This window comes from Aulostomus chinensis, chromosome 12 (genome assembly GCF_037954235.1).
Source record: "Aulostomus chinensis isolate RoL2024-O1b breed Wild chromosome 12, RoL_Achi_v1.0, whole genome shotgun sequence".
Lineage (NCBI taxonomy): Eukaryota > Metazoa > Chordata > Actinopteri > Syngnathiformes > Aulostomidae > Aulostomus > Aulostomus chinensis.
The window spans coordinates 25,870,794-25,896,571 of record NC_141331.1 but is presented as its reverse complement, the minus strand read 5'-3'; the positions used below and the strand labels follow the sequence as shown (position 1 = coordinate 25,896,571).

Below are 25,778 nucleotides of genomic sequence, written 5' to 3'. Positions count from 1 at the left end.
ATCATGCGGGGTTTCGGGTCTTTCAACAATCACACCCCCTCCCCCAGGCGACCCAGCTGGGGTTGATCAAGCCTCAGCTTGTGTCCAGGTAGCGCTACCCTACATGCCACGCCTTTCCCCTCCTGATCCACAGCCACCTCAACACCACTTCTGCTGTGTTGGTGGCCAAGTTGGTGGCCCTTCGCTGGCTGGCCCCTTTAATTCATCCATCCATCCATCCATCCCTCCATCTTCCCCCTCTTCTCCTGTTGAGGGTGGTGGGGGTGGAGCCTATCCCAGCAGCCTTCCCCCTGGACGGGTCACCAGTCCATGGCAGGGCCAACACATAGAGACAGACAACCATTGGCTCTCCCAGTCACGCCTACGGTCAATTTAGAGTCTGGATTAACCTGGTCCCTCTTGATGTCTTTGGACTGTGGAGGAAGCTGGAGTACCAGAGAGAACCCAGCAGGAACAGGGAGAACATGGAGACTCACACAGAAAGACCCCGTGCTCCAGCCAGAGCCTTCCTTCTTGCTGGGGGGCCACAGTGCTGACCACTGCTCCACCGTGCCGCCCCCCTTCAATCCACTACAGTGTAATTGAGCACGGACCAATAGATTCGTGTGAAAGAGGAACTTGCCGCTCTCAGCCAGTGTCTGAGCCAGTATCTTTTTAAAGGCTCGTATAGTTTTCTGTGATGGAATCATAATTTCCTTTAATCCCAGTTCTCAAGTAGTTATGAGTCCTGTGAACATCAAAGTGTGGTTTGATAAAAGTCTTTGACTCAAGGGTGAACTGATAAAAAAGAAAATCTTGAAAATCTTTGTCAGTTCCAGCTCAGCCATGCAGGGACATTTAAAGTCAACAGAAACAGGATTATGAACAATGATGCTCACAGTTCAGTTCTCTCTGCCACGTCAGATACATTTTTAAGTTACTCCATTGTTACAATTCCAAGGATCACGTTCTAGTGGTGAGAGTGAGGATTTTGCAACCCTTTCACTGAAACAATGACTTTCCCATAATCATGCTGGTCTTGCCCTGCCTCCTCGTCTCTCTGCTGCTTCAGCCCTCAACACTCAGTGTTGTAGTGGTCTTGGAAGAGTGGCTCAGAGTCTCAGCATTCCACTTCTCTCTTCCTCTTTTTGAAGGATATTTTTTATGTTGTAAACACCACCTTGCAAAAAGTCCCTCTGTTACTTCGAACTACAGACCGAACTCTAACTTCCTGATCCTCCTTCCTGATGACAAAGTTTTGATCAGGTTTTCCAGAAGGAGGCGATTGACCAGACAGCCAGAGTAAAGTTGGCAGTGGAGACCGTCACGGAGCAGAGAGTGAAGTTGGACGTATCAGAAACTAAACGACCTCCAGCAGCACCGCGGAACGTTGGTGTGAGCATGTGAACGTCACCCGTGTCACCACGAGTGAGGCAGCTCAACTGAACATTAGTCATGGGCAAAAAGCCTTGAACAGCTGTGAGGTACAGAGCCTTGAGTGTGTCTCTGCTCACACCCGTGTGTGTTTCCATGTGTCCCTCATGCTCTTGCCAGTATGGCCTTGGTACCCTGGGGGTCTTTACTACAAGCTCATCCACAGACGGGTCAGATGTTTCTGATAGAGAGACAGCAGCTGACGGCTGCACTGAACACAACTCTGTGATGAAATCCTAAATATCTGGCTGTAGAGGTTTTTGATGGGCTGCCACAAAGATGCCCAAGAGTAAGAAACTGCTTTGCTGATTTCTGACTTAACTGCAAAGAATCTTATTCACACAAGGATACCAGAGTTTAGTGCAATACTGCCTCCCCCTGGTGGTGTTGGGTCAGTACCACTGTAGGCATGTGAGGCCTCTCCTGATCAGCACAGTACAGTACAGTACAGAACAGTATAGTGCAGTACAGTACAGAGCAGTATAGTAAAGTATATTATAGTACAGTGCAGTGTAGTATAGTACAGTACAGTGTAGTACAGTATAGTGCAGTACAATACAGAACAGTATAGTAAAGTATATTATAGTACAGTGCAGTGTAGTATAGTACAGTACAGTGTAGTACAGTATAGTACAGTACAATACAGAACAGTATAGTAAAGTATATTATAGTACAGTGCAGTGTAGTATAGTACAGTACAGTGTAGTACAGTATAGTACAGAACAGTATAGTAAAGTATATTATAGTACAGTGCAGTGTAGTATAGTACAGTACAGTGTAGTACAGTATAGTACAGAACAGTATAGTAAAGTATATTATAGTACAGTGCAGTGTAGTATAGTACAGTACAGTGTAGTACAGTATAGTACAGTACAGAACAGTATAGTAAAGTATATTATAGTACAGTGCAGTGTAGTATAGTACAGTACAGTGTAGTACAGTATAGTACAGTACTGAACAGTACAGTGCAGTACAGTACAGAACAGTATAGTAAAGTATATAATAGTACAGTACAGTGTAGTATATTATAGTACAGTACAGAACAGTATAGTAAAGTATATTATAGAACAGTACAGTGTAGTATATTATAGTACAGTACAGTGTAGTACAGTATAGTACAGTACAAAACAGTATAGTGCAGTACAGTACAGTATAGTACAGTACAGAACAGTATAGTGCAGTACAGTGTAGTATATTATAGTACAGTACAGTGTAGTATAGTACAGTACAGTGTAGTACAGTATAGTGCAGTACAGTACAGTGTAGTACAGTACAGTACAGTGTAGTTTATTATAGTACAGTACAGTGTAGTATATTATAGTACAGTGCAGTGTAGTATATTATAGTACAGTGCAGTGTAGTATAGTACAGTACAGAACAGTATAGTAAAGTATATTATAGTACAGTGCAGTGTAGTATAGTACAGTACAGTGTAGTACAGTATAGTACAGTACAGAACAGTATAGTAAAGTATATTATAGTACAGTGCAGTGTAGTATAGTACAGTACAGTGTAGTACAGTATAGTACAGTACTGAACAGTATAGTGCAGTACAGTACAGAACAGTATAGTAAAGTATATAATAGTACAGTACAGTGTAGTATATTATAGTACAGTACAGAACAGTATAGTAAAGTATATTATAGTACAGTACAGTGTAGTATATTATAGTACAGTACAGTGTAGTACAGTATAGTACAGTACAGAACAGTATAGTGCAGTACAGTACAGTATAGTACAGTACAGAACAGTATAGTGCAGTACAGTGTAGTATATTATAGTACAGTACAGTGTAGTATAGTACAGTACAGTGTAGTACAGTATAGTGCAGTACAGTACAGTGTAGTACAGTACAGTACAGTGTAGTTTATTATAGTACAGTACAGTGTAGTATATTATAGTACAGTGCAGTGTAGTATATTATAGTACAGTGCAGTGTAGTATAGTACAGTACAGAACAGTATAGTGCAGTACAGTACAGAACAGTATAGTAAAGTATATTATAGTACAGTGCAGTGTAGTATAGTACAGTACAGTACAGAACAGTATAGTACAGTACAATACAGAACAGTATAGTAAAGTATATTATAGTACAGTGCAGTGTAGTATATTATAGTACAGCGCAGTGTAGTATAGTACAGTACAGAACAGTATAGTGCAGTACAGTACAGAACAGTATAGTAAAGTATATTATAGTACAGTGCAGTGTAGTATATTATAGTACAGTGCAGTGTAGTATAGTACAGTACAGAACAGTATAGTGCAGTACAGTACAGAACAGTATAGTAAAGTATATTATAGTACAGTGCAGTGTAGTATATTATAGTACAGTGCAGTGTAGTATAGTACAGTACAGAACAGTATAGTGCAGTACAGTACAGAACAGTATAGTAAAGTATCTTATAGTACAGTGCAGTGTAGTATAGTACAGTACAGTACAGAACAGTATAGTGCAGTACAGTACACATGATCCACTCAGGTCAGAAACCCAGCTGGTGTACTGTTGTAGCAGTGCGTCCTTGTAGGTTCATCACTGTAAGTGGATCCACTCCTGCTGTAGTTTATTCTTTGGAAACATATTTTCTTGTTGGATATAACGATTCAATTTCAAAGTGATTTTTGAGTTGTGTCCTGCTACGAAAGCCTTTAAAATATGTTCTCTTTCCTCAAACCTCCATTCTCTCTATCCTTCCATGACAGAATCAGCAGAAAACATTCCATCGGTCCAGAAGACCATCCAGCAAGTCTCGTGTCAGGCCAGCAAGCTGCTGCACAGCCCCAGCCACGACTACAAGAAGTTAGAGGTCAGTGGCAGGACTGTCTGGACTCACCTCCAGCTGGTTGTTACAGTGCTTGTTGCTCAGTGTCTCCAGTATAATCAAATCAGAGCACCTCCGCTGACCAGGGGAGTCACACGGGAGCGGCACGCTGTCACGTGACAACGTAGCAGGGAGACCATCTCTATGTCACAGGCAGAAGAGTTCAACCCTGCAGCTCTGCATGCAGCATATTGAACAGATCTTAACTGTGTTTCTAGGGCCTGGATTCCAGATTCTTCCTGGAGGTGAATCATGATTTATCTCCCTCAGAGTTAAGATTGTGATTTTCTCACTCGATTCTAATTTTTTCATGTAAAAGGTTTATTGCTTTCTTAAAGACGAGCAGTAACTTTAGTAGTACAAACACACGTTAAGTGCTGTTGCTTCAGAAATAGACCCAGCTAGACCTGGAAGTAGGTTTTAGCAGGTCCCAGGACCTGCACAAGTCCAACCCAGTAACTTGTGCCGTTTTTGGACTATTAGAATTTTATATTTTCACCACAATCTGACTCACAATCCTACAAGACTTTATGCTAATCGTGTAAACGTTCTTTTGGAAATCTGCTGAAAGCATCTTCATTCTGCTTGGATGAGTGAACAATGAATGAAGAGTTCAGTTCTATCCTTTCCTGATAAACTAGAGCCGGGTGTCTCATGACCTCTAGAATATTGCTTTGGTAGCTTACGGCGAGCTCTTGACAATCATATTTTAAGTCTTATTTTCTCAAACAGTGACTTTTACAGACTTAACTCTATGTTTTAAAGTGAAGATTTAGAGGTTAGGGCAAATATTTAAAACCCAAAGGGATTAATTAAAATATTTCTTAAACTTGCCCCTTTACATTTTCCTCTCCTAAAGTTGTTAAACTGTGGATAAAAAGGCTTTGACCTGATGTGGGTGTAAAAAAAACAACCTCAAAATAAAACCAGTTCACTTCACTTCAGATTTTGAAAATAAACAATCCATTCCAATCAAGTATTTTGGAGCTGCACAGGCTGTTAAACTGTAGAGGGTGAAGCATGCGCACCCCCCACCCTCATCATGTTACTGCATGCATGTGTGACCTGTGTCCCCAGGACTGCATAAACCAGCTGATGACCCTGGAGACGGCCATCACCCAGTCGCGCTCGCTCAAGGCAAAGTTTGCCATTAGTGAGTGTGAGAAGGGAGATGATGCAGAAGAGCTGGAGAAGTAAGTTGAGCCCACTTTCATATTTGTATGTAATGTTCACATCAAGGGTCTGACTAGTTCAGCACACGGCCCTGCTGCTGGAGAGAGAGTCCTGCAGACTTGCTGCCTGTGGAGGCTGGGATGCTGGGAACCTTCCATCGTTCATCAGCTGCACCATTTCAGATGTGGCTGCGCTCAGAGCAGCAGCACAGTTTGAGTAAACTGTTGTGTTTGGGGCTGGCAGCACTCTCCTAAAGCTATGAAACATGACACTCATCCTCTGGTAAGTGTGTAATTGGAGCGGCTGCCCCCCAAATAAGCCAAATGCTTCTTATATGTTGGGGGGGTGTAGCTGGCCCCTCCATTATCAGCACAGTTTACCAGACTGAGGCCCACTCAGATATCCAAATTTGAATTTATCCTGCCAAATCCACGACAGCACACTGCAGTGGAGTATTGAGATCAGTCAGGATGAAATGTTTCCATTTTTCTCCTGGCTGTCACTTTTCCAATGACACTGATGATTGGACCAACCGAGGCAGCTGTTGTCTCTCTCCAGGTTTGTGAGCTCTCTGCTGGAGGAGCCGGAGGTTGTGGTGGTGGGAGCTGGTCAGGGGCACATTGGCGCCACCATCCACAGGCTGTTCGTCAGTGCTCAGGCGGTAAGCAGCCTCTCATGTCCTGCTCCCTCTGGCGGGGTTAAATGATGTGTGTGTGTGTGTGTGTGTGTGTGTGGGTGTGTGTGTGGGTGTGGTTGTGGGTGTGGGTGTGTGTGTGTGTGGGGGGGGGGGGGGGTACCAACCTAATTATCTCCAAGTAACTCAAACACTCAGACAAAATACGACAAACAAACACACCAAAGGATATAAATGCAACCTACAGTACAACATCAAATTAGGGGGCAATGATGGGCTGACCTGAAGATCCCTGAGCCTGTGTGGGCTGGTTCAGGGGGTCTAGGGGGTCTTACACTGGGATCTATACCAGGTATTTGAACGTAGGGTTTTCTTGTTGGTAAGTTTCATTTGTTTAACTTGAGCTGATGGATTGTTGGACTGATGATGATGCAGTAGTTTGCTCCATCCATCCATCTTCAACTGCTTCTCTGACGTTGGGTCACGGAGGCTGCAGCTCCAGCAGGGAACTCCAGACCTCCCCTCCCCTGGCCATATGGACCAGCTCTGACTGGGGGGTCCAAAGGCATTCCCAGGTTAGATCTAGTCCCTCCACCTGGTCCTCGGTCTAACCCGTGGCCTCCTTCCAGTTGGACCTGCTTTGGCTTTGTATGTGGCACCCAGGTGGCTTCCTAACCAAATACCTGAATTACCTCCTTGGGCCCCTGACACAGCTCAGGGCGCAGCGGCTCTACTCCGAGCTCCTCAGGATGAACACCAGCCCGGTTCTTTTGGTCATGGCCCATATTTAGTGACCAGAATGCTAACTGAACCCGGTAGACTGAGAGATTTGTCCTCTGTCTCGGATCTCTTTTGATCACGACGGTGCCGTAGAGCGAACACAGAGCTGCTCCTGTTCCCCGGCCCTCACGCTCCATAGGCCCCTCACTCAAGAACAGGACCCTGAGGTACTGGAACTTCTTCACTGGGGGTGAGGACTCGGGGTAGTTCCCACCAAGGAATGTGATTGGTCAGCTGGACTTTTGGGATACTGAATCAGCCAATCAGCACTCAAAGCTGTGGTCAGATGTAAAATAGAAAACACCAGCCAGAAGTGTGAAAGCAGCCTCTGCAGGTCCTTCTTTTCTGCCAGCTCTGTCTGTGCTGTCTGCTTTTCAGACTACTTTCAGGTGAGAACCTGTAATCTTCCTCAGTCAGGAAAAGCTAGAACAATATGTGTTCATGGTCTCAGTTCGGCCATATCCTTTGGAAGTAAAAAAGCAGCTCAGATTAAAAACAAGGAGCGTCGCTAGTTGCCAGTAATGTAATGTAGCTGGTTGGCGTTTCTTACTCCAGTGGACTGACAGCAAACGTCACATTTCTTTATCCTCAAACAAGAGTGCAACTCTGCAGCAAAACAGCTTGTTGAAGGATTCCTAACTACAAGATGATGAAGACCAACAAATAACGACAGGAAGTAAATAAGAACGTGTCAGCGGAGCTTCACCTGACCTGCTTCTGGCTCGCCACTTTCTGTCTGTGTGATTTTCTTGAGCTAAACAGCTGTTGTCAATGCAGCTTTGAGTTCCAGGACTAAATCAATGACTAATATTCCTGTATTTGATAAAGCTGGTCTGGTTCTGCCTACATGCCCACCACACCTCGTCCTCATCTCAAGCAGAGCCTGCTTTCTAATGCAGAGATGAGTTCAATCTTCCCTCGTCATGTTTGACTTGCTGTCACTTCCTGAAACAGAGCAGAGTGGAGAGCCTCTGGTGAAGCTCTGATGCTGTCACACAGCTGGCAGGTTAGCCACGTCTGCTCAGAGGCTGCAGCCCCAAAGCTCACTGCAAATATTTCTACTGAACTCCTCTGCTAACCTGTCGTATTTGTTGAAGTGGATTTTATCCATTTGACTTTGCTTCTATGTCTGTTTCCTCTCCTGCTGCTTGCATCAAGCTGGCTGACTCCATCAGTGACGAGGTAACTGCCACAAACTTCTAGTTTTCCCCGTCCCCCTACAGCGCCGGCACCATTAAACATGAAGCAGCACTGTTATTAGCTTGTATTTACTGTTTGAAAATGAATGGATAATCACTATTTTGTTTTGTTCCATGGTGACAGACCTGCTTTGTTTTTGTTTGTGTGTCTGATGATGAATCTGTTATACCCTTTAACTCTGTGTTTCGCACCCCAACATTGTTTCCTCGTAACGTGAGGATCATTCAGGGCTGGTCATCGTCCAACAACGTAATCCCACGCTAACATTCGTGTCAGGGCGATACACTGGTCGATGATGCATTGAGTCGGCACGTCCACGACCTTCCTGCTTGTGACAACATCGAGGTTTTCTCACCTGTGATGTGAAAACATAATTTTCCTGATGACTGGGAGAGTGTGCTTGTCTGAGGTAACAACCTGCAGTTACAGTAACCATAGAGGCAGATCAGCCGTGTGCTGTCTGGATAACAGTGGCATCGAAACGTCAGTGACGGCCGGCGTGAAGATTCACCTCCTTTTGTTTGTTGTTTGACTAAATTGCAAACAAATCTTGAACTTAATTTTAATATCAGTCGGCTGTTAGGAAGAGTTCCATCTTCAGTCGGGCTTCAGACGTCAGCACCGAGACAGCAACACGTGGATGCTTTTGTCTTTTCTATCATTTACGCTTCCTTTGGTAGAGTTTTCCTAACTACAGTCAGACGTCCGTGAATGCTCCTCATTGCCAGTTGCCAGTTGCTAACATGCCATCATCTCTGTCCTCAGGCTGCCCTCTCGGTTCCACTGGATAGAGACTTGGGGAATACAGCCAGACCAGAGGACAGGAAGCAGACTGGAGGCAGCAACTTGCCTGACTTTCCCTCTCCAGCGGGCCGGGAGATTCTTCTGCGTACGTGCATCCCTCGGCCAGCTCCGTACTCCAAAGCGCTGCCTCAGAGGCTGTTCTGTGTGCTGATGAGGGAGGAGTTCAGGCTGGTGGGGGCCTTCTCTTCAGACACATCCTTCTTTTAAGACCAAGCCAACAGTTGCTTCATCTGAAACTGTGTTCTTTTTGACAGTTACTTTCCTTTTTTGCATCCAGAACAGGAAGTGTCTCATTAAGAAGCTTCAGCTTTGTTAGTGCTTCATATGTCAGGTTTTTGTTGTGGCACAAATGCTTGTGTATGATTTAGGCATTTCTGGATCGGCTCCGTTGCATCCTTATGAGACGTCTCCCCGATGGACCACACACCTCTACCTGCATCTGCTTGTCACTCACCTGTGTGTTGTTCTTGACGATATTCCAAGCAGATGTGCGTCAGCACCATGTTGTTCTCCGGAAACACAGACAGTAACAACGACATGTAGGAATTCCAACTGACTTCCGACCTGTGACACCACGAAGCTACGGTGCTGTAGTGTGTGTTTATAGTTCCAATAATTTGCATTATAGGAGAGTTTTTAATGACGTAATATAAAGTGTCTTCATTGGGAATTAAATGAGCACAAAGAAAAATGTCACCTGGGATCATTTATACTCTATTTCAATAGAATTTATTCACTGTCATACAACTGTTAGTTCAGACCAAATGATTTGTTTGGACAAGAGGACTCCCAGGAGTGTCGATGAACAACGTCACTGATGTTCAGCTCCTCGCATCACTCTGCCTCCCTGATGTTCTAATGATTGTGAAGCAGCTAATCATTAGCAGCCGTGCTATGTCTGTGCTACATCGCTAGCTTCCATTGTAAAAACCAGGAATAACATTTGAAACGCAGTATAAACGGTCTTCAGAAGGAGAAGGACAGAAGCCCGGAGACATCAGCTGACTAATTAGAGAGGAGCAGAGATGGCGCTCGCCCGCTGCCACGCGCTGAGTGAGCTGGTGTGCTTGTTTGTGTTGCTCTGCGACTGTCCAGTTGCATAAGTATTTGTGTTAATAAATGATCATTAAACAATTCAATTGTTGTTGATGAGTGTCAATTAATTAAACAACATTGATCGATCTGTAGATTACGAGCCACCCCACAGTGGAGGAGGTGGTCCTCTGGATGTCAGTCAGACTGTGGTGATCTTTGGCTCTTTGCCGTCTCAGCATCACAACCCTGCAGATACCGAGCACAACAGCACCCCCAGTGTGGCGCTGCTGAATTACACAACAGTTGTACTGCAGTTCACTATCACGTCAGTAGTTAGTTCTGAATGGCTGATGTCACCAGATGAGTTATTCCAGTCGTGTGGATGTAGAGCACAACGTCACTGGGGTGCTCAACTCCTCGCATCACTCCGCTTCACCGATGTTCTGACAACTGAGAAGCAGCCCACCAGTTGCAGCTGCTCACGTCAGCTGGCATCGCTGGCGTCCTGTGGAACACAGCAAAATAAATGATTTAAAAACAAAAATCAAAATGTTTATGATTGTCAACTAAGAAATGGTGCTAGTAGAACTGATAAGAGCAGCATCACGCTGGAGGTTGTGCAGTTGGACTGAATATCAGTTCCGCTGGGATGTGGTCATCCGCCTGTGCGACATCGCTGAACTGCTTTTGCAACTTTTGAGTCGCTCATTAAATAATTTCAATGTTAATCATTACAATTAAGCTGTAATATCAACTCTGCAGGGCGGCACGGTGGAGCAGTGGTCAGCACTGTCACCTCACAGCAAGAAGGTTCTGGGTTCCAGTCCTGCCTCGGGCACAGGGTCTTTCTGGGTGAGTCTCCATGTTCTCCCTGTTCCTGCTGGGTTCTCTCTGGTACTCCAGCTTCCTCCACAGTCCAAAGACATCAAGAGGGACCAGGTTAATCCAGACTCTAAATTGACCGTAGGCGTGGCTGGGAGAGCCAATGGTTGTCTGTCTCTATGTGCTGGCCCTGCCATGGACGGGTGACCCGTCCAGGGTGAACCCCACCTCTCGCCCATAGCCACCCTTAACAGGAGTAAGCAGAAGAAAATGGATGGATGGATCAGCTCTGCAGTACAGATCGTCTTTCCTCATAGTCATTTATTTACTATTTAATCTTAGATGGTGGTGAATTATTTTAATGAGTATTTTAGTATCTCTGGAGCTTCATGTCAAATGATTTAAATCTGGATATACAGCAAAATGTTACTTGTTTTGTTTATAACGGCTTAATTTAACGCCATAACAGTTAATACGTGTATTTTCTTTGGACTTCCAAACCTTCCCTTCATCATTTGAATTATTAAAATGTGGGCGGCATGGCTCAGGGGTAGAGTGGCTTTTGCAACCAAAGGGTCGCTGGTTCGATCCCCGACCTCGGTGACCATGTCGAAGTGTCCTTGAGCAAGATACTGGACCCATAATTGCTCCTGATGAGCCTTGCATGGCAGCCTCCACCATCAGTGTGTCAGTGTGTGTGTGAACAGGTGAATGAGACGACACTGTAAAGAGCTTTGAGTACCGCTAAGGTAGAAAAGCGCTCTATAAAATTGAGTCCATTTACCATTTTAAAATCTAACGTTGCAGAACAATAAATCGAACACACCGTTTCACTGGCACTGTTTAGGGAGTGAAACGAGATGCAGAAGTGCAGTAGCGTAGATTGAGTTACAGAGGCGTCCCCACCACCACCATCACCACCACTGGGAAACAGCCACAGTGAGTTAGCTGCAGCTAAAGCTAACACCAACTAGCAGCTGAGCTTGGCACTGATAGAAACAGCATGAGGTTTCAGAGGCAATTCCGAAACAACTGATGAGGTCACGTGTTGTTAAAGATGATGTCATGTTAGCTAACAGGTTTTCAAGCTAACTGACGGTGACTGGTTTTGAATGCGAGTTTTAAAAGGAAGCTCTTGTCCCCTTTGTGTAATGCTACTGAATCTTTTTGTGGTACGCAATAGCGGAGCATACCGGCCGACTTATATCCTGAGTGTACTGTCTATAATGTATATTATAAAGTATGCTTTATGAGCTGCAGTCAATTGCTTTCCACTCAATGAACTCTTTCACCCACTTGCTGTACCCTCCTTCCTCAGCACCCATAAAATACACCAGTACAGCTGGAGAACAGTCTCAGAATTGTATTGGAGGTCTGCTGTGTGTGAGGTGAAGAGGAGAGGGGAAGAGCACAGCCCCCTGTGGTTCTCCTGTGCTGCTGGTCACTGAGGGGGCGTCAACACTGCCCCCCAATCTGAAAATTTTTTTGTTTGCCATTCTAGTATTGAGTGATGGATGGGCTGGATGGTGCTGAATGTGAAAACAAAGCCTAAACTGCTGGACAATCCTGTTCACCATCAGCCTGGACGTCATTCCAACGTGGGCCTGTTTTTCTTTGGTTATTTCTAGCCACAGCCTCACATGTTGCTCCTCTCATGAAGATAACCATGTCAGTTAGAAGAAAATATAATTCCAAAACATGATTCTACAACCTGTTCACAGACTTGATTAGCTGAATGGGAGATTGTTATAGATTGTTATAGATAGATATGTTATAGATTGTTGTGAATACTAACAGGATGGTGGTGCTCCAGTAGGGTATTTATAGTTAATTAGAATAATTAAAGTTTTAATATGTACACTTTCATAGCAAAGAGGAAAGTAGATTTCTCTCCACTTCACAGTCTCTCAAAGTGTTGAGTCTCTCTGTGGAATCCTCTTCACACCTGCAGGAATTATTTATAACATTCCCCAACCCAAAGGCGCAAGGAAGCAACCCTTTCATCCACTGGGTTGAACCCCAACGTACAGTCAGAGATTCTGGGGGCTATCAGAAAGCCCAGCCCGACCCTCCACCTCCCTCCTGGAGCAACTCCAGCAAAGTAGGAAGTCTGGCCCCTCTCAAGGACTTGAGTTCTGGAACCAGAGCTATGTGTCAAGGTGAGGCCGACTATATCTAGCCAGTAACGCTCAACCTCTTCCATCAACTTCGGCACCTTCCCCGCCAGGGAGGTGACATTCCATGTCCCAAAAGCCAGCTTCCTTTGCCCCTGCCCCTGCCTTTGTCTGCTGCCCAATCCACAATGCACCAGACCTTTCCGGTTCCTCCTGCGGGTGGTGGGCCCATGGGGGAACAAGCTCATGCATCCATGGGTCCAGGGTGCCCCTGGGAACACGGTCATAAGCCTTCTCCAAATCCACCAAACACATGTGGACTGGTTGGGCAAACTCCCATGCCCCGTCCAGCACCCTAGCGAGGGTGAAGAGCTGATCCATGGCCGAGACAAAAACCACACTTCTCCTGCTAAATCTGAGGTTTAACTATCGCCCGACCCTCCTCTCCAGTACCCTGGTGTAGACCTTTCCAGGAAGGCTGATAGTTGGAACACACCCTCTGGTTCCCTTCCTTAATGATGGGGACCACCACCCCAGTCTGCCACTCCAAAGGCACCGCTGCCGATGTCCACGCCATGTTGCAGAGACGTGTAAGCCTCGACAGCCCCACAACATCCAGAGCCTTGAGATACCCAGGGCAGATCTCATCCACCCCTGGAACTCTGCCAAAGTTGTTAGCTGCCTCTGCAACTTCTCCTCCGGAGATTGGACGACCCCCCCCCCCCCCCCCCGAACTCTGTCTCCTCCACTGTAAACAGTGTTGGCGAGATGCTGCCTTCTCCAAACTCTTCCCACGCCCAGGTTTTTGCCTTGGTGACCATTTTGGCTGCCTATGGAGACCAAGAGGCCAGCCATGCCCTGTCAGCCTCCTTCTTCAGTCTGAGGGCTCCCCTCACCTCTGGTGTCCACCAGCAGGTTCGGGGATTACCGCCGTGACCGGCTCCAGCATCCTTACGGCCACAGCTCTCAACAGCCTCCTCGACAATGGCGGAGCAGAACATGGCCCATTTGGACTCAATGTCCCCCACTGCCCCCAGGATGTGGTCAAAGCTCTGCCAGAGGTAGGAGTTGAATATTATCCTGACAGGCGTTCCCAGCAAATCCTCAGTACTCGTTTGGGCCTGCCAGGCCTGCACGGTGTCTTCCCCTGCCATCTGATCCAACTCACCACCAGATGGTGATCAGTTGACAGCTCAAGTCCTCTCTTCACCCGAGTGTCCAGAACATGTGGTTGCAGGTCAGATGATACAACTATAAAATCGATCATAGACCTATGACCTAGGATGTCCTGGTGCCATGTGCACCGGTGGGCATCCTCATGTTTGAACATGGTGTTCGTTATGGCCAAACTGCAACTTGTACAGAAGTCCAATAACTGCCCACCCCTCAGGTTCAGGTCAGGCCTGCCGTTCCTGCCATTCCTCCCAGTCACGCCCCTTCAGGTCATGTTGTCATTGCCCATGTGAGCGTTGAAGTCCGCCAATAGGACAATGTTGTCCAGTCAGGGCACCATCCAGCACCCTTCCCCAGGACTCCAAAAACGGTGGGTATTCTGAACTGCTTTTTGGCGCAAAAGGAGAGAGTCCAATCCCTCTCAAGGACTTGGATTCTGGACCCGGAGCTTTGTGTTGAGGTGAGGCCAACTATATCTAGCCGGTTATGCTAAATCTCTTCCACCAGCTCTGGCTCCTTCCCCACCAGAGAGGTAACGTTCCATGTCCCAAAAGCCAGCTTCCATGCCTGGGGAACAGACAGCCAAGGTCTGCTGCCCAAACTACAAAGCACCAGACTCTGTTGAACCGTTCTTTGTCTGGCCCTTCCCCTAGGACCAGTCTGCCTTGGGTTACCCTACCAGGGGCAAAATACCCCCGAGGTATTGTTCACTCAAACTCCTCCACCACGATAAGGTGATGGTTCCAGGAGGAGAACTAATAACTGTTTCCAACCTGAAATTTAATAATAGTTGCCTACCTATTTTAAAAGTAGGTTACCTCAAACGTAGCGCCTAATTTCAGTGATGATTTATTGCTGGTCCCATGGTTAAATAAGCACTGCAGCTCTTTTGGGCTGGGGTTAGTACCGCTACCCCTGCCATACCCATGAACGTAACAAACCCTAAAAAACATATTGTTACGTTTGTGGAAGGCTAGTTTTTATTACAGTTGTGGGAGATTTACTATGTTTCAGGAACTATTATATTAAAAAGTATAGATTTATGTTAGGTTGATGGGTTAGTATGTTTATGGGAAGTTATTACATTTTCACTATCTGTTTCGATTACTTGTGACGGGAAATAATAAGGAATAAATGGACTTCCTTTCACACAGTTTTCTGTCTACAGTGAAAATAGAGCATGGAGAAAAATAAGAGGAGCTCAAGAGCGAAAGAGGGAGGGGCGGTCGTGAAGGTGATGAAGATGATGAAGATGTAATTTGAGAGGTGAGGGAGGGCGGACAGCACAACAGCTAGACTGAGAGAAGAGAGGAGCAGGAAGATGATAAGGGGGGAGGTATAAGGGTTCCAAATCAGTGTTGCTGAGAGCTGCGCCTCTCCTCAGATCGCTGATGATGGACGTCCAGGACAAAGCAGAACTCTGCTTTCCAGAACACCTCAACACTTCCTGCAGGAAGCCGACCACAACGTCATTGTCTGAAACTGTTCTTCTGAGTTTTCTGCTGATTATCTCTCTGCTCACGGTGGTTCTCAACCTGCTGGTCATCATCTCAGTCTCCTACTTCAGGCACAGATGCATTATTAAATACACACACCATCAGCTAAACTTATGTTAAGAACTGAGCTATTATGAGCTTTTTCTATGTAATGTTGTATCTTGTCATGCTAGATTCATGTTTTAATTTATCAACACAGAATAGATATCAAATTTCTGACACTTACACTGGAGAGAGAAGAGCAGTCCTGTCTCCCTTCAGGCAGTGATCCGTCTGCACTGGAACCTTGCGACTAGTATTTATTTACTGTCTCATTTAATCATATATAACTAGATGTGGCAGATCAGAAAACTCTCAGTGGGATTTTTACAATATCTGCTTGGAATGTGTTGTCATTTAGATGGACTTACTGAATTCATGGTTGTTTTATTTTTTTTCTTCTTCCAGGCAGCTCCACACTCCCTCCAACATCCTCCTCCTCTCTCTGGCTGTCTCAGACTTCCTCGTGGGCCTCCTGCTGATCCCGGGAGAAATGCTACAGATTACAGTTTGCTGGATTTTTGGTGATCTTGCATGTATTCTGTATAATTATGTGTCCTTCATCATTACATCTGCATCAGTAGGAGACATGGTGCTGATATCAATGGACCGTTATGTGGCTATTTGTCATCCTCTGCATTACACCAGCAGAGTCACTTTAAAGAGAGTTAAAATTTGTGTTTGTCTGTGTTGGCTCTTCTCCTTCCTTTACTGCAGTATTCTTGTTACGGGTGATCTGACTCATCCAGAAAACTATAATTCCTGCTATGGCGAGTGTTTGATTGTCATTGATAGTATTTCAGGCATTGTTGACCTCATCCTTACCTTCATTGTTCCCATTCTTATCATCATAACTCTGTATATGAGAGTGTTCATGGTGGCTGTGTCTCAGGCCCATGCCATGCGCTCTCACACTGCAGCTGTCAAACTCCAGGCTTCTGTCTCTCTAACAACTAAGAAGGCTGAGTTGAAAGCAGCCAGGACTCTTGGTATTGTGTTAGCTGTGTTTGTGATATGTTTCTGTCCATATTATTGTGTGTCTCTAGCAGGAGATGATTTGCTCAATGCTTCATCTGCTTATGTGATCCATGTGTTCTATTTCAACTCCTGTTTGAACCCTGTCATATATGCCTTGTTTTACCCCTGGTTCAGAAAAGCTATCAGACTCATTGTCACTCTTCAGATCCTTCAGCCGGGCTCCTGTCAGGCCAACATCCTGTAGATAGGCCGTGCTGTTACCACACAAAACGTTGACTGCACTTGCCACTGTTGGACATGTTGAGTTCTCCCCTGCTGTCAGAGAGGACAAAACAGGATTTTCATTTTCCATGGTGATATAGTATTTCTGAGATTGTATGTGTCTTGAAATCAGCCAATTTAACAACAGCTAACACCAAAAATAACAGAAAAAGTAATAATTATAAACAATTCGGCTAATGGGCAAGTTATTCGCATTTGCTTAATCAATGATTAAGTCCACACATTTTTTTTCTTTTTTTCACATTTCTGAAAATCAGATGTTTTGAGTACAGCTGGTTGACCTTGATTCCAGGTTTAAACTCTCGACAAATTATTCTTTGAAACCTGAATGGACTGAATGAAAGTTAACGTCAGAGACAGAGCCATCACATAACTATTCTCTTTTCCTCGGAAGTGTCCCTCCTGTCCTACTTGTTGCAGTGTCGGCTTATTCACCAGTTGTTGGCATGTTTCCTAATTACAAAACGATTTTCTGCTCACTTGTTTCATCTCCCTGATCAGCTCTCTGTGTAACTATCAACTCTGTAGCTGGAAGTCACTGCTGTATCCTTAACATTCGGTGGTTTTGGTGTTTGTGATCGTCTGCCTTTGGTTCAAATAAAGCCTCTTTAGTTTCTAACTTATCCTGCGCTTCGGTCCAGATTTTCTGTTGCGTTGGCCAAACTCAGTCTGTTGACATCCCTGCTTCAGCCACGGCCCAGAGAGAAACCACAGTTCTGCTGCCTGCTCTTCAAGAACTTGAAGACTTTATGATAATCATTTCTGATCATTTGAAAATGTTTTTCAATAGTTTCATTCACTGATTCAAGAGACAAATTGAACTTAATATCAGCAAATTCATTCAGCAATTGTCCTTTTACTATAATTGTTGCATTTGTCCCAACACTTCAACACATTTTAATTCTTTGCTGTTCGACTTCGTATTCAGCAAATAAGGTAAATCATCTGCATTGAAAGAGGACGTTTCCGAGCTTCGTTGTGTGAGTCTCAAGGTTTCTCTCAGTGTTAGAAACCTCTCTTCAGAGATTTAAACTTAGACTTTGTGCCTACGATGTCCTCAAACAAAGGTTTTTGGCCGCTGGTCTATACGCAAACTTTTTCCTTGCAGTTTTGATATTTATGGCCTGGAAGACCCCAGGAAATACAGTAGGTTATGTAACACAGAAAGACCGCACAGGTTCAAATTATAGACTGGGAGAGATGCACTCCCAGCACAATTTTCTTACAACAAAAACAAAAACACACAAGCTCGCAATTTTAAAGCTTCAGAGTCTCACTCTTGTATTATATCACCAGACACAGAGTTGAGAATTAAAGCTGGTCAGACTGGCGAGGAGGAAAGAGTAGGTGGTCAATGAAATACCACAACAAATCATATTGCAATCACCCAGTGTGTGAGGGAACTTCAGGAGTAGGGGATGGATGGCCCCTTACGAAGGGGCAATGTCTCTACTGAAGGAGTAAGAGCCTGGTTTGCGTTGCCAGCAGTAAGTCAGACTTGTTCCCAGTGAGGGTTGGACTCTGCAAAGTCTGACTTTTATGACCGGTTCTGTTCATAACTTTTATGGACAGAATTTCTAGGTGCAGGCGGGTGGTGGAGGGGGTCAAGTTTGGTGACGGAAGGATGTCATCTCTGCCTTTTGTGGATGCCATGGTCCTCTTAGCTCCATCAAATCACCTCCAGCTCTTGCTGGGACAGTTCCCTGCCGAATTTGAAGTGGCTGGGATGAGAATCAGCACCTCCGAGTCCAAGGCCATGATCCTCAGCCGGAAAAGGGTGACCTGCCCACTCTGGGTCGGGGGGGGGGGTCCTACCTCAGGTGGAGGAGTTTAAGTATCATGGGGTCTTGTTCACAAGTGAGGGTAAGATGGAGCGGGAGGTTAACAGGCAGATTGGGGCAGCATCCGTAGTGATGCAGGTGCTAAACCAGTCCGTTGTGGTGAAGAGGGAGCTTAGCCAGAAGGCGAAGCTCTCCATTTACTGGTCAATCTACGTTCCAGCCCTCACCTATAGCATGGGCTTTGAGTAGTGACCAAAAGAACAAGGTCGTGAATACAAGCAGCCGAAATCAGTTTCCTCCACAGGGTGGCGGGGAGAGACAGGGTGAGAAGCTCAGTCATTCAGGAGGGACTCAGAGCAGAGCCACTGCTCCTCCATGTCGAGAGGAGTCAGTTGAGGTGGTTCAGGCATCTGGTGAGGATGCCTCCAGGACACCTCCTTTGGGAGGTTTTTCAGGCTTGTCCAACCAAGAAGAGGCCTCAGGGCTGACCAAGGACACACTGGAGGGATTATTTCTCTCGGCTGCCCTGGGAGCACCTCAGGATTCCCAAGAAAAGCTGGTGGAAGTGGCTGGGGAGAGGAAAGTCTGGGTTTCCTTGCTGAGGCTGCTCCCCCCGTGACTGGGACCCGGATAAGCGGAGGAAGCTGAGACAAGAATGCCCTTGGTGCTCTATAAATGTGATAGAGTACCATTATAATTGTTATCATTATTATCATGAGAACTAAGGTTGTGCTGAGAGTACCAAGATGTTGGTACTTTAGAGTCAGATGCATGCCCAGAACTTCCTTTGACGCAGCAAATTTAAATCACAGTTGTAAATTCTGTCCACAAAAAATGTTTGTTACTGACTAGAAGGGCAAAGCAGGTTCCTTTAGTGAATTAAAACTGGTGAAGATGAGCTGGAAACTTGGATGAAACAAGTATGTCTGCGAGTGATGAGTATGCAATAGATCAGGGGTGGGGAACCATGTGCCATGGAGGGCCGTGTGTATGCAGGTTTTCCTTCCAACCCAACACTTCAACAGGTGATTCCACTGATTAACACACCTTCAGCCACAGAAGAGTGTTAATCAGTGGAATCACCTGTTGAAGTCTTGGGTTGGAAGGAAAACCTGCATGGGCTGCACGGTGGTGCAGTGGTTAGCACTGTGGCCTCACAGCAAAAAGGTTCCGGGTTCGAGTCCCGCCTCGGGCACGGGATCTTTCTGTGTGGAGTTTGCATGTTCTCCCTGTGTCTGCGTGGGTTCTCTCTGGTACTCTGGCTTCCTCCCACAGTCCAAAAACATGCAATTGGGGACTAGGCTGATTGAATACTCTAAATTGACCGTAGGTATGAATGTGAGTGTGAATGGTTGTTCCTCTCTGTATGTTGGCCCTGCGATGGACTGGCGACCTGTCCAGGGTGAACCCCGCCTCTCGCCCGTTGACGCTGGGATCGGCTCCAGCCCCCCCGCGACCCTTAATGTGTAGGAATAAGCGGAAGATGACGATGGATGGAAAACCTGCATACACACAGCCCTCCATGGAACATGGTTCTCCACCCCTGCAAAAGATCAACAAAGCAGGTGCTTCTGTTAAAGCGGGAACCACTGCATCATCTGAAGGTCCACAGTCACACTGTCAGTTCATTGAGATATGAATACAAAAAAACTAGACCTGTCAGTCGATTAAAAAAATTAATCTGATTAATCGCATGGTTGTCCATAATTAACTCACAATAAATCACATATTTTTTTATCTGCTCTAAATCTTCCTTAAACTGATATTTTTTATTGTTTTAATTAACATATCAACATGGGAGTGGGCAAATAGTTGCTTTCTGCAAATGCAGCATGTTTATTAGTGTTGGAGCAACGCACTGTCCAGAAGTACAAACAAAACAAAGGATCCATCCATCCATCCATCGTGGGGGGGGGGGGGGGGGGTATGGAGCCTATCCCAGCATCTACGGGCGAGAGGCGGGGTTCACCCTGGACAGGTCGCCAGTCCATGGCAGGGCCAACACATAGAGACAGACAACCATTCACACTCACATTCATACCTACGGTCAGTTTAGAGTCTGGATTAACCTGGTCCCCTCTTGATGTCTTTGGACTGTGGAGGAAGCCGGAGTACCAGAGAGAACCCAGCAGGAACAGGGAGAACATGGAGACTCACCCAAAGAGATCCCATGCCAGAGCCAGGACTCGAATCTGGAACCTTCTTGCTGTGAGGCGACAGTGCTGACCACTGCAACAACGTGCAGCCCCAAAACAAAAGATACACAGGGTAAAATTTTTTTTAAAAAAATGATAAACTCAAGTCCAACAAATATAATAGCAATGATTACTAGTACTAACTGAAGTACTTGAACTATTAAGCCATTAACACAAAAGGATGACCCTTATGCATTGCATCAAACTGTGATGCACAGAATAAATTGAATTAAATAAAAACAATGAATAAAGTGCACGTTAAACAGGGGGCAGTGCAACACAGAACAGGATTCAAAAGACAAAGTGGGGCTATTGCGTGGTGGACGCCTCCAATGGCCTCCGTCGTGCCAAACAATCCAGCGTGGAGCGGAGGGCTCTCTGCATCAGCTGTGTGCTTAGCGGACAAGTGATACTTAAGACTGCTGATACTCCGGTGGAGGACTTTGAAGTTGAACTCTCCATTAAAAACTAACGTATTCTGTTAGTCCTACTTTAACGCTCATCTGCTCTCAGTTTTGTTTTTTTGTTTTGTTTTGTTTACAAGCTGCAACCGGCTGCATCTTGCGTGTGCGTTGAGTGGTGCGTTCACTTCTGGTTTTCTGCAAACTATGGCATGGTCAAAGGATAAAAAAGAACCGTGTGCGTTAATCACGATAAAAAAAATTATCGCCAAAAAAAAGGGACGTTGGATTTACTTGTTAATAACGCGTTAACACTGACACCTATAAAAAAAAAAACACATCATCTGGCCTGCAAATAAACAACACTCAGATTTTGTATCTGTCTGACCCGGCTCGACCACCTGTCTTGTAGCATTCGTGTTTCTGCAGGTTTTCCCACTCGGTGACGTACCCGCCTACAAACCAACTCTGGTCATTGGAAGTTCCACTTTGAGGAACAGGAAGTTAATGACACCAGTGACCACAGTTGACTGTCCTCCAGGGGCCAGGGTGGGAGACGTCGAGTCAAACCTAAAACCACTGGCTAAAAGTAATGGCAAATACAGAAAAACTGTAATGTACTGTTTCTGGGTGAGGACTGCTGATGACATTTAGGTTCTTGAAGGGCTGTCCCTTTTCATGAGGGGAGATGTTTTCAACCCCTTCCCCTTTTCCTCTAAAAATGAGAAATAAGATTGGAACTACATCTTCTCAAGTTGTAGATTTTGTTCACTGCTAAAAGAAAATCCTAAAATCCAAGAACACGATGAAGGTGGCAAGTTTTCATATCAGACTGAACAAGTGTCACTTCCATTTGTTCCCTGTTGGTGATGCAACTTTTGCCGCTGTGGCTGTAATCAAACTCACTCTCCTCCCCTGATGTGTAATTAGACAACAGTGTTTTGCAACCTCCAGCTTCTCCTAATGGCCACTTACCAAATCTCTCTTCACACCTGCATGAATTAGTGTCAGACAAAAAGACTGCAACCTCTGAACCACACTTGCAATCAAAGGTGTGAAGAAAACAAACTTCCAAACACACGATGCAGCCGCTACACGTCAGCATGTGATGCAATCATTAATCATCGCTTCACCGAGTCTTTTTTTACAATTAAACATTTTATGAGTTTGCAAGGTCTTTTATTTCACCATCAGTGGCTGCTGATAGATTATAATTCCATACTGTTAAGAAATAAATTTTAAAATGTGTTCATCATATTTATAAGCAGCAAATCCCCAGTAATGGCTACAATCCATGAAGTCAAACTGCTGGTGAACTTAGATTGTTTTTATGTAAGGAATGATAAGCATTTGCTCTCTTTAAGTTAATAATCTAAATAGGTTTATAAATAATAATTTAAATAACTGGTTTTTAAGTACGTAAAAGATGTTGAGGTCAGAAAACTGTGCCTGAGTGAGGAACCTCTCTGCTCATCCATCTGTTAATCTTTTAATCGTCCTATTTTTTAAGCAGTGTCATTATAGATACTCTTGTTCGTATGTTCTGTTAGCGATTAGTTTGGTTCTGTTCACTGCTAAATTCTGGTACTATCTGATTCTGTTTTATATTTCAGCATTTTGGAACCGTTTTGACTGTTGCAAATTCTAATTCAGGATATTATCATTTAAATTTAGATAAAAGTTATTGTGGTATGTTATATATGCCGTCTATGTAAATGTTAATGTTTTTATGCTTATCTGTTGTATCTGTTGTAGAGCTAGCCAGCTCCCATCAGCTGGAGAGGACTGCCCTCGCTTAGCTCCTAACTTAGTACCTAGCTTTGCTCCTTGCTTAGTTCCTAATTTAGTTCCTAGCTTAGCTCCGAATTTAGTTCCTACCTTAGCTCCTAATTTAGTACCTAGCTTTAGTCCCTACTGTCCGACCAGAGCACTCCGCTCCCAGAATGCAGGTCTTTTAGTGATTCCCAGTATCAATAAAAACAGACTGGGAGGTAGAGCCTTTAGTTACCAGGCTCCTCTACTGTGGAACCAGCATCTCTCCATGGGTCAGAGAGGCAGACACTTTAACTACGTTTAAGTCCAGGCTTAAGACCTTCCTCTATGACAGAGCCTTCAGTTAGGACTGGTTCAGGTAGCTCTGAACCATTGATAGCTATGCTGCTACAGGCTTAGACTGCTGGGGGACACATCAGGTTACATGGAGCCCTTCCCTCCTCTCCTCTCCTCTCCCCCTCTCTCCTCCTCTCCTCCCTGCACATTTTTGGAACTGTCATTACCATTACTTGTTGCACTTTGTAGTTTGGCCTTGGTGTCTCGCAGTCTCTCTGTGTTTCCACAGATCCACCAGAGCCCCAACCGCCGCCTGCATCGCCCCTCTTATTCCCTGCTGTTACACCGGCCTGCGCTCCCCTTCCATGAACCAGTCTACCATCCAGTCCCCCATCAAGCTGGCTTGCTCTCCCTGCCTCCCCTACCAGAAGCTTCCTTCTTCAGCTGTTATTAACATTTCCATGTTTCTCACATTCTGCATTGTAAACTGTTTTCTTGTCTGTAACAACATCGACTGCACGTCTGTCCTCCTGGTGAGGGATCCTCCTCTGTTGCTCACCCTGAGGTTTGTCAGATTTTTCCCTGTTAAAAGGGTTTCTATGGAGTTTTTCCTCAGTCGATGTGAGGGTCTAAGGACAGAGGACGTTGTTATGATGCCATGTGAAGCCCTTTGAGACAAACTGTTTGTGAAAACGGGCTCTACAAATAAAATTGCCTTGCCTTGCCTTGCCTTTGCTCCTTGCTTAGTTCCTAGTTTAGCTCCTAATTTAGTTCCTATCTTAGCTCCTAACTTAGTACCTAGCCTTGCTCCTAGTTTAGCTCCTAATTTAGTTCCTAGCTTAGCTCCTAATTTAGTTCCTAGTTTAGCTCCTAACTTAGTTCCTCACTTTGCTCCTAGTTTAGCTCCTAATTTAGCTCCTAGCTTAGCTCCTAATTTAGTTCCTAGCTTAGCTCCTAGGTTAGTACCTAGCTTTGCTCCTTGCTTAGTTCCTAGCTTAGCTCCTAGCTTAGTACCTAGCTTAGCTCCTACCTTAGTTCCTAGTTTAGTTCCTGGCTTACCTCTGACTGGCTTTCCCCCCAGCAGCTCCCGAGCAGCCAGGAAACCAGGGCACGAATGATGGAAATATAAACATTTGATCCAGCGATCAAAGCTGTGAACTACGGAAGCGTATTGCATTCACTTGGGGAAAAAAAGCTCCGTTTTTCAGGGTATTTTTTTCCCCCTGTTTTTCTGAGTAATTTATTTTTTTCTGTTTTTCTGAGTAATATTTTTCTGTTTTTCTGACAAATTTTCCCCCGTTTTTCTGTCTAACTTTTTCTGTTTTTTGTGTTTTTTTTTTTTTTTAAAGCCCTGTTTTCGTTTTTTTCTGAATTATCGCGATACTTCGAAATCCCGCGAGAAAACCCTGCAAGAGACTCCCGGTGAATGTATGGTAACTCAGGCTACTGCCCCGCCTTAGCTGCACACCGTGTGGATCCAATATTTTCAGCAGCCTCCTGATCGTCTCTTGGGTCACCACGTTGCCTGCCTGAATGCATTTCAAATGCATCAGCTTGTATCCATGGAGCATGCCATATATGTCCAACTGATCCTGGAGAAACATCGCTATGTCGAGGAGATCTGAATGAGCTTTCCTTCTGAACAACGGCAAAGTCCTCAGGTGCCTGTGCAAAGTGGACAAACTAATGGTAATAAAATCCATGTGACTTAAAGACAGAACTAACCCCCAGTGTCTTAAACCCAGGTCTCCCGGAAGAGCTCCTGGAAGAGCTGGTTGAAGTGGCTGGGGAGAGGGCAGTCTGGGCTTCCTTGCTGAGACTGCTGCCCCCGCGACCCGGACCCACCGGATAAAGAGGAGGACGACAAAGACGAAGACGAAGAAACCCAAAAAATAAATTACTCAGAAAAACCGGAGGTTTTTTTCCCCCCAAGTGAATGCGATACGCTTCCATAGTGAACACACCTTTAGTAGTGATTTGTTCTTGTTTTGTGGCATCGTTGGATCTGGTTCTTCTTCTTCTTGCAGATCTCAGTCTTTATTTGGCAGCCATATTTTGTTCTTTGTTTCCTGACAGATGTGCTGGATTTCTCTCCTTACTAATTTTTTAATGTCCTTGTTAAACCACGGTTTATCATTTTTGTAGTGTTTGACTTGTTTGAGTGGTATGCACAGGTCCGCACAGTAGTTGACGTATGACATCTCTGCATTGGTGACGTCGTGGAGGTGGCCTGCAGGGTGGAAAACATCCCAGTTGTTGAAACAACCCCAAAGTTCTTCGATGGCTTCAGGGGGCCAGGACCAGACAAGTTTTGTTGGTGCCTTTTACTTTTGCCTGTCTTGTGAATTAGCAGCAGCATTGCGTGGTCTGTGCCTAGAGGAGCCCTCAGGAAAGCACGGAGAGCCTCTTTGATGGTGGTGTAGCAGCGGGCCAGCGTGTATGACAGCGCAGTGTGATGGTGCAGAATTACAGTGCAGTATAATAGTGCTGCATAATAGGGCAGTATTTTTGTGCAGTATTATAGTGCAGTATAATACTTCAGTATAAGAGCACAATGTTACAGTGCAGTATGAGAGCGCAGTATGATAGT

General features: G+C 45.2%; 2 protein-coding genes and 1 long non-coding RNA gene across 7 annotated transcripts in view; 2 read left to right on the top strand and 1 right to left on the bottom strand.

Annotated features, from left to right (window-relative positions):
* rab3gap1 (RAB3 GTPase activating protein subunit 1) overlaps positions 1-9,962 on the top strand; it is a 30,880-nt gene extending 20,918 nt beyond the window's left edge. For 2 of the 3 annotated variants that reach the window (XM_086220937.1, XM_086220936.1), the window contains exons 21-25: positions 4,114-4,217; positions 5,310-5,425; positions 5,964-6,066; positions 7,978-8,001; positions 8,785-9,962. In XM_086220937.1, the coding sequence (XP_086077063.1) occupies positions 4,114-4,217; positions 5,310-5,425; positions 5,964-6,066; positions 7,978-8,001; positions 8,785-9,030 (593 nt within the window). In that variant the 3' untranslated portion in view covers positions 9,031-9,962. The remainder of the gene's footprint in view (positions 1-4,113; positions 4,218-5,309; positions 5,426-5,963; positions 6,067-7,977; positions 8,002-8,784) is intronic. The other variant, XM_086220938.1, reaches the window with a different exon arrangement.
* Positions 9,566-16,564, bottom strand: LOC147252580 (uncharacterized). The gene is made up of 3 exons (XR_015118773.1): positions 15,874-16,564; positions 10,655-10,926; positions 9,566-10,363 (listed from the first exon to the last, which is right to left on the bottom strand). It is a non-coding gene; the product is annotated as an uncharacterized LOC147252580 (long non-coding RNA).
* LOC147252579 (trace amine-associated receptor 13c-like) lies at positions 15,359-16,724 on the top strand. 3 transcript variants are annotated; one of them, XM_086220944.1, is made up of 2 exons: positions 15,359-15,437; positions 15,910-16,724. In XM_086220944.1, the coding sequence occupies exons 1-2, from the start codon at positions 15,359-15,361 to the stop codon at positions 16,722-16,724; spliced, it is 894 nt and encodes a 297-aa protein (XP_086077070.1). The 3 variants fall into 3 exon arrangements, with proteins under 3 accessions (XP_086077070.1, XP_086077069.1, XP_086077068.1); XM_086220943.1 differs by having other exon boundaries at positions 15,359-15,534; positions 15,911-16,724; XM_086220942.1 differs by having other exon boundaries at positions 15,362-15,567; positions 15,911-16,724.
* Positions 16,725-25,778: the final 9,054 nt, after the last annotated feature.